Source organism: Ceratosolen solmsi, unplaced genomic scaffold (genome assembly GCF_000503995.2).
Source record: "Ceratosolen solmsi marchali unplaced genomic scaffold, CerSol_1.0 scaffold45, whole genome shotgun sequence".
NCBI lineage: Eukaryota > Metazoa > Arthropoda > Insecta > Hymenoptera > Agaonidae > Ceratosolen > Ceratosolen solmsi.
This window is the reverse complement of record NW_011948436.1, coordinates 2360498-2372582: the sequence shown is the minus strand read 5'-3', so window position 1 is coordinate 2372582 and position 12085 is coordinate 2360498. Positions and strand designations below refer to the sequence as shown.

At 27.8% G+C, this 12085-nt stretch overlaps 2 protein-coding genes across 2 annotated transcripts in view; both read left to right on the top strand.

Annotated features, from left to right (window-relative positions):
• The first annotated feature begins 954 nt into the window (after window positions 1–954).
• LOC105365157 (chymotrypsin-2-like) lies at window positions 955–8996 on the top strand. Its single transcript, XM_011503252.1, has 5 exons — window positions 955–1067; window positions 6896–6950; window positions 7057–7397; window positions 7847–8110; window positions 8795–8996. Exons 2-5 carry the CDS (start codon window positions 6896–6898, stop codon window positions 8954–8956), a joined length of 822 nt encoding a protein of 273 aa, XP_011501554.1. The 5' UTR covers window positions 955–1067; the 3' UTR covers window positions 8957–8996.
• A 1771-nt stretch (window positions 8997–10767) lies between these two features.
• LOC105365156 (caltractin) overlaps window positions 10768–12085 on the top strand; it is a 2232-nt gene continuing 914 nt past the window's right edge. The window contains exons 1-2 of the mRNA XM_011503251.1: window positions 10768–10799; window positions 10902–10941. Of these exons, the coding sequence (XP_011501553.1) occupies window positions 10768–10799; window positions 10902–10941 (72 nt within the window). The remainder of the gene's footprint in view (window positions 10800–10901; window positions 10942–12085) is intronic.

Here is a 12085-nt window from a genome sequence, read left to right as displayed (position 1 = left end):
CTCCCCCCTCTGTCTCTCTGTATTTACTATGTACCTTTATAATTTTAAATATTTATTTCTTAGTTATGCTTTACCAAAAAATATTAACATTTTGTATTAAATTAATTTTATTTGAAAATGTGTGAACATATATCTTTAGAATATTTTTTAAGTTAGCATATTAACAATATGATTTAGAAATTTTATATTTAAACATAAATTAAGTAAGTGAAAGACTTGGAAATGATACTCTATCAGAGAATTGTTCCAATAGATTTTATAGGCTAGTCACATACTATGATTAATACTGATTATTTTATAATTAATTGATGAATAATTTTACTAATAATACTAATAATACTAATCGATAGTACAAATTTAGGATATTGAGGTTTCATAACACGAAGACGAGGTTGTTATTAGAATAAATTAAAACTTTACAAATGCGAAATGTTCAATGACGTAAATACAATATTTTATTATTTTTTAAATTAATATTAATGCAGAGACAAGAAATATTATAACAATATTGTTTTAAATCAATAAAAATACACGTGTTTATTAAGCAAATTTAACGATTGATATAGCTTATCCATGAATTCAAATATAACAAGGAACACCTGTAGAAGATTAAATTATGATATTCTGTATAAAATTGTATTGAAAATTGTAACTATTACTCATTCATATGATTAATGATTCAGAAAATAATCTATAAGAAAAAATATCAGCAATATATAAAAATTTCCTTTTATTCACAATCAAAGCTGCTTAAATATCAGAAATGTGCATTGCAGATGTTCATGTGTACACAAGAAACTAACACATTGTTCCGCACAAATTAAGTGTGGCGATTGACTTTTCATTAATTAAGCAAAATAAATAAAATGTGAAGCAAAATGAAATATATTTTATGCTATTTAATGCGATAATTAAATATATTATCATTATAATCTAAGGAATATAAGTAAATTACATTTATTGTAGAAGACACTGTGCACCAATTTTAGAAAATTTTTATGATTAATTTTAATTGTAATCTCTAAAGACGATTTTATCACGAACCAAGTAATATAGAAGACTTCAAGGTATATGTCATTTTAATGTTAACAATTAAAATTAATTATCTTAATAAATATTAATAATCTAATAAATATCTCGGAAAAACCAATAAAATGTACATAATCAAAAATAATATATGTTTTCTTTTATTATATTTTTCATATAATAACAACATGTGTTTTATATTTTATATAAAATTATTATACAATATAATTGTAATAATAGCAATAATTCATTACTATATTTACAGTCTATAGATAAGTATTGTTCACTAACAGATTCTATGTTTTCTGTTTAGAATTAGACTATGGCCACTAGTCTCCTGGTGGGAGAAAAGTGTGAATAAGTGTAAGGGGTACCGCTTCAATTCAGTAGTTAACACATCTGCTTTTAATGTTTATTTCGTTATTTCGTTTATTTTACAACTACAATATAATTATCATACGTTGATAATGAGAATCGCTAAGATGTTGCAGTTTCTTGGTTGTTGCACTTTGTGCAACTTCGACACTATACGTGGGCGTCAGTGTCAGTCCTTATACCTACCTTATGGACGTGAAATGCTGCTGCCATCTCACTTGAATATTTCTCGAACTGAATTATAGTTTATCACTACGCCGTTGATTTCTTCTTCCAACACCTTTTCACTGCCAGTCATCTTGTTCCAATGGGCACACGAAATTGAACGCGTGACGTTCTATGCTGATAATTAACTTGCAACCGCTAAGTTGATATCTTGAATTGTTCTTCATGTAACAGTGTGTGATGCCGTTTGGTACACTTCGTACAATTTTGTACATCCACAAAATGTTCCTCTCAGCAGCAGTCGCACATCTTGATATTCTTGGGGCCTTCTTGTGGACCCTTAAATTCAGTCCTTACTGACGTTTGATAAACTTTCACCGACCTCTTGTTCCGTAAATGAGATAGGCCTGGGCATCTAGAAGCCATGGATTGATGTTTTCCGTGGCTCTTCTACTCGAGACACTACGAGAACGTTTTGAGTTGCTCAAACTTGGGGTACGTGCTTGAGTCGTTTAGTGAGCTTTCCCGCTGCTCTCTTGTGTACTGGATGAGTCTTTGTACGACTTGGTAAATGGTTATGCAGTGTCATGTGTCAGTTTCGATGTCTAACGAGCGTAAATTTTTTAATTTTTTACCAAGTCATTTGTATCACTAATTAGATCCCCTATTATCAACCCTGCCACATCTTTCACTATTGATGAGTTGAAGAGGAGTTGGTTGAGACGTGATGGGTTTATAGTAGGGAGTTCTCATATCGCTCTGTTAGATTCTCCCATGCCAGTGCAAGAGTGTCATTTTGTAATGGAAAACCCCCAGATCACCTTGGTTGCCGAGTTTTCCAGTGATGCTCGGAAGTAATGCAATTTTTGCACCTCACTGAGTCCTTTGCTATCCATGATTATTCATTGAAAAACAAATCTCGGAACAAGTGCGATGTTAAGTAATTGCCTGATAATTTGGCAATTGGAACGTCTGGGAGACGGGCCACTTTCCTTGATTGCTCCATCGTTGACGATGCATCATCCGACCTTGTGATTAGTTTTGTTGACTCATTTAGCCCGCGATGTAGTTTGTCGACGAGTGTGATTGTACCGTTGAGTATTGGTCGAGTTCTTCACCTTACACGTTCTTCAGAAAATATTCATGATATTTTAACGCTGTTGGCCATATTAACTCTAGTTAAGTATGTTCCTTGTTCAAGGCCTTGTGTAACTCTTTAACTTGTTCTTTCACACCTAAGACTTCTTTAATGGACGTGTCCAAATGAAATAAAGGGAGCTGTTTAGTTAGCTTCTTTAATAATATAATACGATCCATTGATTTTCAGCTTTAAAAGCTCAGCGGGTAATCGCTGTGTAGCGACGCTTCGGGTTATGCGTTCAGCTCTTTCTAGTGTAATAGGCACTTCGGGATTTGTACTTTCCTTTGTTTCCTTATTCTCGTGGTTTCGCATTTTCTTAATAGTAACGTAGTATAAGAGGAGAACAACAATAGAATAGTTAAAGTAGTGAGGAGATTCGTTAGTGCGTTGTGACACAGTTGGCGTGTGTCCTTATGATAAAAACTGTTTAGTAAAAACCAAAATGTTTAGAATTAGACTATAGCCATCAGTCTCCTGGTGGGAGAAAAGTGTGGATAAGTGTAAGGGGTACCGCTTCAATTCACTATATAAAACATCTGCATTTCGTGCTTGTTATTTCGTTTACTTTACAACTACAATATAATGATTATACGTTGATAATGAGAATCGCTAAGATGTTACAGTTTCTTGGTTGTTGCCACATCATGTCAGTATGCACTACGTGTAGAGGTAGGAGGTCATAAATCTCCAGATCTTCTTGTTGCAGTACGCTTGGTAGTGACAGGTCGTAAGTCTCTTAACACTTCTTCGTGTATACGTGCTACGTGGTCGTAACTTGTTTGCAGGACTCTTCCAAGATATCTTGTGGTATGGAAGGGTGAGAAAATGGTTCGATATCTTGATGTGACGTCGAATGGTATTGCTTGCTATGAGTTGTGGAAGCGACCACTTGAGAGAGCACCGTTGACACAGAGTATGAGAGAGCCCTGAGAGAGTGTGCGATAGCACCGAGTATGAGAAAGGCTTGCAACAGCTTCGTGCTCCGGGCACTGCATATGAAATTCTACTTAATATGAAACTGTTAATGGAAGCTTCCATAGTTGCTCTGCTGAGAGTGTTTGTGGTAGTCCAAGTGACTCGTTCTTGATTGACTAGCGACTATCTTGTGGTGGGCTTGCCTTAAATATCCACACGACAGCTTTGTTAGCTGGCAATATGGAGGCGATTATGGTGCTTAAAACAATAGTTACGATTGTGCACTTGTTTTTACAAACCTCCAACGTTTTCCCGAAATGACAGTCGTTGCGGTTTTAGCTTTAAAAATATTATCTATTTTTGTAACTGCTAACTATTTAAGCAACATTATTTTCACTTAGAAGATTACCTCAAAAGTCATCGAGTCACAGTATCAGAAATATTTTCAAGAATGTTGGACTAATTGAACTGTATTCATTATTTATCATTAGAAATGTAACATTGAACTAGTATATAATAATCACTTATATACATCTTTTACAATTACAAAACTAAAATAATGAATTACATTGTATGAAAGTGGCATACATTCTTATAAATTAAACTGATCGTTAGGTTGCATTATAAATAATAATCGAGTGTTTAACATAAATAATTCTTAACACAGACTAATTATGTCTGTTAAATATATTAAATATTATGTGTAAGCCTTTTCAGAATAAATTTTACCGAAGCTTGATAATGAATTAGAAATATTTCATTAAAATAGATCATTGTTACAAAAAATTTGTTGTTCTTTTATGTATTATATACTGTTAAGTTTATGGTATTCAAATAAATTGTTGACGATATGTAATTAAGGATAAGTTATCGAAATTACGAGAAGTTCTCGGGAGTGTCAGACATTTGGGAAAAAAATCCAAGTCGTTAAACATCTGGCGGAAAGGTCCAACGGTCGTTGGACCTCTGAAAAAATCTAAAATGCACGATCATCACAGAGAGACGCTCTCTAAGCGAAGACAAGACGCCGAAGATAGAGGCTTTCTAAGTAGAGACGCCAAGGATAGAGACGCTCTAAGTAGAGACGTACAGCATAGAGGCGATCTGATTTGAGACCCCAAAGACAGAGGCGTTCCCTAAATGGAAATCCGTGGTCAGTGGCTTTATTCGCGGGGACAACACAGACACAGGCGCTATCTGAGTGGAGACGCCAATGAAGAAAGAGACTCTTACTTAATGGTGACATATTAGTGATCAAGCGTTAATTAAGACCAAGATAGAGGGAAGAAGGGCTGATTCTCCTGTGTTGCATTTAAAAAGTGTTGACACTATCGCATTCATATTAAGAAAACGCCACACTACCCAAGACATGCTCCCAAATATGTAACGTGCATAATAAATGTCGATCCTTGCAAAATCAGCAACAACTAATTACCATCAACGAGGAGTATTCGTGATGGTGAACTACTCGTCACAGGATCAGATCAAGGCTACTGTGCATCACTGTGAGTAAACAAAGTCTGTGCATATAATTGCTAATCCTTACAAGTTTAGCAACGGTATCATTACATAGCGTAAAACGTACCCCTTTACAAGGAGTGTGCCCACTCGGTTGTTGATCCTGACAAAATCAACAACGGCATCATCATCAAGGAGTATCTCGTATGGATAAATCATTCACCACTCGATTAGTTCCAAGCAACTGCATCGTCGTGATTGAATAGTATATACCCTTTCATCACATAAATTGTAAATAAACCATAATTAACGAAAAAGTACAAACTGTATTTCTACAGCCCTTCCACTTAACCCCTTCCCAAGCATCCGCTAGGGCGGTCGGAAAAATATTATAAATCTATCTAAACATTATTTTTAACTTATAAAATTCTTATAAGCTTGTAATATAAAACAAAAAATTGAATTTAATCAATTTCTTTCAAATACACATCTTTCAACGGTATTGTACAATATCGTTTAAGATATTTAGAGATGTTTATTTATATATAAATAGAATATAAATAAAAATATAAATCTAAATGTAAATATTTAGATATAAAATGAAAATGGTTGGAATGCAATATCGTCGATCTTATTTATTAAAATGATACTAATGAAAAAATTGCTGTAATTATATTGTATTTGTACTTAATTAAAACAGTCTGTGTTAATATATAAAAATAGAAAAATTTTATTCGACAGACATTTTATGAGATATTTTACAAATCAATCAACTTAAGACTTGTAAAAACTTTGACCAAATATTACTTACTTATTTTTAATCGATATATCAATCAAATATATATTATATTATTATATTAGGATCGTGTTATATGTAATTTTCAATCGATCTATTGTAACTTATTAACAGACACGACAAACCACATTTGAATATTGAGTAAATAAATAATGCAATTGAAAATAAGTTTTTTGTTTTATACGAATAAAAAGAAAAAAAGAAAATAATTGATAAGACATAGTGTATTTATAAAAAAAAATTCACGAAGCTGAATAAGTTCTATTTATTTTATTAAAAAATAATGTAATATGCAAATTATTTAATGTAAGAAACAATTCAAATGAACTATTTAAACGTATTTAATGAAAAAAATTTAATTCCATGAAAAAAATTGATAATAAAATTTTCGTATTATTAATATAAGTTATTAATATTTAATCATTTAAATTGTTAAATTGTAAAATTAAAATTTTTAATAAAACATATATCAATATTTAAAAATACATTTCTAATTTATATATTATGGATGATACATATATTATAGGTGATATATATATATATATATATATATATATATATATATATAAACAAAGTAAAAAATAAATATTAAATAATTAAATAATTATAACTGTGTATTTTATCATTTATGATCAATCAAAGTAGATTCAAATATTTCTGAAAAGTACAATATTAAGTTATATTGCATCAATAAAATAATGATTCTTACATTAAATGTCCAATATCATTCTTCTATTTAATAATAATATGATATATATTTATATATATATATCGTATTATGTTTTTTCAATTAAAAATAATGTTTAAACTTATTTCAATGTTGTGTAGTACTATTGCACGCTCGTTCACATGCATAATTGCAATTATAATATATTTAATAAAATTTTACACAATAATATTTGATTTTATGGAACACATTGGATATTTCAATGAATATATATATATATATATATATTGATATTTGTAACAATTATGATTTTGTATTGTGGTTTCGTTGACTTATTTATTTTAATGTTTAGATGTTTAGTACGTGGCTCAATACTTGTATGTTCCTTGGATTTTCTTGCTTACTTTGTGAGTAATAATAATTTTCGAAAAATACGTATTTCTCATACGCATACTATAAATTTTATCCTACTTTTGTAGTGATTTAATTTCATTTAATGATAATCTTTTTTAGACAATCAATTGTACTTTATCGATGTAATGGCCTTAGTTGGAGATAATGTGCGAGCAGTGAACGAAAGTGAATATCCTTTTATCGCATCTATATTATTGAATCGTATTAATAAAAGTTTGTCGCCTTTCTGTACTGGAATTCTCATCACAAATAAGGATATTTTAACTTCTGAAACTTGTACAGAATATAAAGATCCAGAAGATATTGTTATACTTATTGGAGCTAATAATCTGGAGAACCGTATAAAATATTATGTAGAATGGTGGAAATCGTATAACCAGTGGAGTTTACAAACTGGTGAAGACATTGAAATTCAAAAATATGACATAACTTTATTGAGGGTAAAGTACTAATTGATGACAATCTTATACTTTACAGAGAAAATATTTTTATGATAATTTGGAAATACTTTAATGTGGTTAATGAAGAAATAGAAATTGTAAATTGTAGTATGTCCGTTAATGCTGCAAAGTATTATTGTAGAATTCATATTACTTACGTTTATAATTTATTATAACGATTATTATATTTTAATTTATCATTTGATTAATTAATTTAATATTTAATTATATATTATATAATAGTCTTTTAAAAAGATTCGCAAAGATCGTATTTTTCATCGTATTTTTCGTGACTGGGCATATAAAATATCTCATATGTCCGAATTTAATTTATCCAGAATGCATACACGCAATTAAATTCGGAAATTCTTCGGAAAAGAAAAAGTAATAATCCGAATGATAATAATAATAAAATAAAATTATTTGAATACTACATTTACTATTTGCAGCTGACTAAGAAAGTCCCCAACGACATAGTCCCAGTGGCTCTTTCATCTGTATCGCATCGAAAGTCGTGGCACTTGGAAGTTACGGCAGTCGCGTGGGCCACGTTATCCGGTGGCGTAATACCTCATGAAATGGAAGCAATGGATTTAAGAATATTAATCGACAGTAATTGCGAACTTCGATTGTCAGAACTTGACAGGTTAAACACAGTTATTCAGAGACGAATTATTTGCAGTGTTGCACAACCTTATGCATTCTTAACATATGTGAGTATCAAATATTCTTATCCGTAAAAAATCATTGTCATAGGAATACAATGGGATTATGTAAAGGAATATTTTTACTTTAGGAATTTCATCATAATATTTTATATTTTATATTTTGAAATGTTTCGGGTTTAAGAATTGCCAATATCTTATCAATATTCGTTTTCATTTATTTTCAAAAGTATTAATATATTTTAATGATTAATAATGATTAATAATGTTATTTAGATTCTCTGAAGGGAGAGTGTAATGTAAGCATTTTTTTCTAAGCAGACGAAAATTATTCGCTTTTTAAACTAAAATTGTTTTCAAATTAGCTTATTTCTATTATATCATATAATATATTTTCCAATTAAATATTTAAATTAATATTTAAAATTTAAGACAAAATAAAAGATCATGAAAAATATGGAAATATGTTGTTGACATAGAATAAGATTGAATAAAATTTTAAAATCATTGTAGATTCATAATAATAATTCAATAATTATTTCAATAATTACAAATTTTTGACACGCATTTCTCTCTCTCTCTCTCTCTCTCTCTTGTATGTATACATATATATATATATATATATATATATGCGTGTGCGTGCGTGTGCGTTTGCGTGCGTTCGTGTGTGTGTGTGTGTGCGCGCGTGATATGTATGTGTGCAAATAATTATCTAATTAAATTAATTTCTAGGGTGATGCTGGCTCCCCTCTTTTATACAATGGTGAACTTATGGGAGTGGGTTATCAACCATTTTTTCAATACGCTAAAGAATTTAATCCCGGCGTGACAAATCTTCATTTTGAAATTAATTACTATAGACATTATATCGAAGATGTGATATCAAATTATTAAATTAAGCAAGTAACATTATATATTTGCAAATAAAAATAGATGTTAATTATACATAAAAAATTATAAAATGTATTAAGAATAAAACATTTAAGCAAAAAAATTAAAAATGTGAACATTAATCAATGTAAAGCTTATAATAGAAATTAACAAATAAATAATTATTTATATTATTTATAACACACATTCAATTTTTTCATGATTTTACTTCTTAAAGTTCTATATTCGTTTAAAGCCATCATTAAACTAATTTAAATTATATTATAAGTTATAATACTATTATTTATAACATTAAATATATTTAATTATCTAGTCATATTATTTTATAAGCATCTATCTATAAATTAAAGATTTATTTATCCTTTTGTTCTATCAATGTATTAGAAAATCATGGCCAGCAGTTAGAAATGTCTTGATTAATAATATGTTTGTATAGGATATTCTTATATTTTTAATATATCTTTTATTTATTCGTTTATTAATTCGTAAATACTACATATATATATATATATGTATATATATATATATATATATCTTTTTTTGTAATTTATTGTATTATATTATTTTATAATTTATCAATTTAAAAGATCTTTTTACTATTATTATTAAATATGATATATTTATATTTTGATTTAAAATTATTTTACAATAATGAAATAAAGAGTCTTTATTCATTAAACTTCCAAGCTAAATAGAAGAGAATTTGAATTTGAATAATCAGTATTTGGTGAGTGCCGCATGCATTTATAAATTGATTATATATAAGTCGAAAAATATAATTAAAAATGTATAATAAATTAAAAAGAAAATATAAATACTAATATGATATTTGTACATCATTAAGATATTGCCGAGTAACAAATATTAGAGCCATCAAACTAATGCCTTCAAATGATATAATATAATTTAGTATTAATTTAAGTGATCAATATTCAATTTATAATATAATTAATTATAAAAGCTATATATTATCTGTAGTTATCCTTGTCTTAATAACAGTAGATACACAATAGATCACAATTAATTCCTGTGATATAGTTTAATATTAATATAATGTCAATAATAATTATTATTTTTGTAATTAATTTAATTTTAACATAATATACGAAAAATGTATAATTAAACAATTGTGATAGAACGATGTGATGTTTGAGTATATGTGGGATGATAATGTTGATTAACATTACGTGAGAATAATTACGCAAATATTCATAAGAAATGTCTTAAGACCTTTTAACCAACATCTATGCAAATATGATAACACAATTCTTTTATCTAGCTATGCTGATAAATTGGCGATCATATTTATCAATTTATAAAATACTGAATGCATTGACCTCCATATAATTAGAATGATATTTATCGATCTGTTATCATTAAATGCGACATATTATTTCAACCGGCTGATGTACATGGAAACACTTGAAATCGGGAGAAATATCATTTTATGGTCATTTTATGGAACAACGATTTACTACAAATACAAAACTAATAGTAGAAAATACATTTGTTGGAAAATACATATAGATGTAATAGATATAAATAAATAGATCTTCATTCAATATTCGTGGCCAACTCATTCAAATATTTAAATAGTATTTATAATATTAATAACGCTGTCAGTAAATAAATAATGAAATTCTACATATGCACGTGATTGTTATAAGCAATCAATACTTTTTGCATTTCATAATTAAACGCTCATATTTTCAAAATTTTTTCTGCAATAATTCTCCATTGATAAATGATTAATTCAATAAGTCTCTACACAAATGAATAAAATAATAATAACATACTTATTATTATGTTAGAGAATGAGAGTGTTAAAGAATGTTAAAGAAAGAGAGTGCGAGAGAGAGAGACTTATTTTTAAAGCACATAATTTATAATATTATATTTAGTTAAAAATTACAAAGTAAAAAAATGTTGTTAAAAAATATTCTTTTAGTGAATTGGATTATCTGAAATACGGTGAAGATAAGAGTTATGTAATTTTTATTTTATAAGAACAGACAGCAAATTGCGTTATTTAAATATAAAAATAAACAAAGGAGCGTTTAAAACTATATGTATATTATTTAAAATAATTAAATGTCAATTGCGTAATTTTAATATCGTTGCAAAATATTTACTGTAAATTATTACATTACATTCGTTAGATTTTTCAAATGTTTAAAATAAGATTTTATCCCTATTATTATTTAAAATTAACTTTTATTACATATAAATAGTGTCTGTTTATAAAGCCACATTACGAAATACCTTGTATTATTAATATTTTACAATTTAGGATAAAGAATGATCGCGCATGCGATACATATTCGGAAAGACGAATCTCTAGCAGACGCCATTTTTTCAATTATTATGTGTATTGAAAGAATTCCCAGCAATAAGTAAGTAATAAATAATATTGCTTTTATTTCATTACTTATAAAATTTAACGATTCCATATTTATTACTTTCACTTATTAAAATTATGTCTGTCCTACAATAAATACCGTGTTTTTATAAATTCTTGTTAACCTGATATATATTCAAAATATATTCTTATTTACTTAACGATATAGATTATCATAATTTTTGTCCCAAATGGATTTAGAGAAATATTTTATTTTAATAATTTTTGATAAAATACGTTTTAAAAATAACAGCAGCTTTTCGAAAGAAGTTTTAATGTTGCATGATTAATGTTTACGATGTAAATAGTTGTTCTACGTTTCATACAATTTAATATATTTTTGTGACTTTCTTTTTCTAATAAAATAAAATTAAAAAAAAAGACAAAAAAAGTAACTGTAGATAAAATATAAATTACTCTAAATATAATATGGATATGATACGATATTAATTAAATATATTGGATTACATTATTTCTGAAAATAGAAATTTGTAGAATAGCATGGATTTAAGCCATATAACCAACAAAGATAAATCAAGGACTATAGCTAATCATTTATTTTTTTTTATTTATTAAAAAAACGAATGATAAAATTTATAAGCTTAACCAAATATTGTATTTATTAATCTTTTAAATAACATTTAGCCATAATATTGATTAAAGTTATTACACTTTATTCACAAATTATGCCCTTATAGTGTATAGTGCATATACATAGCCTCTTGCTTGCCCAT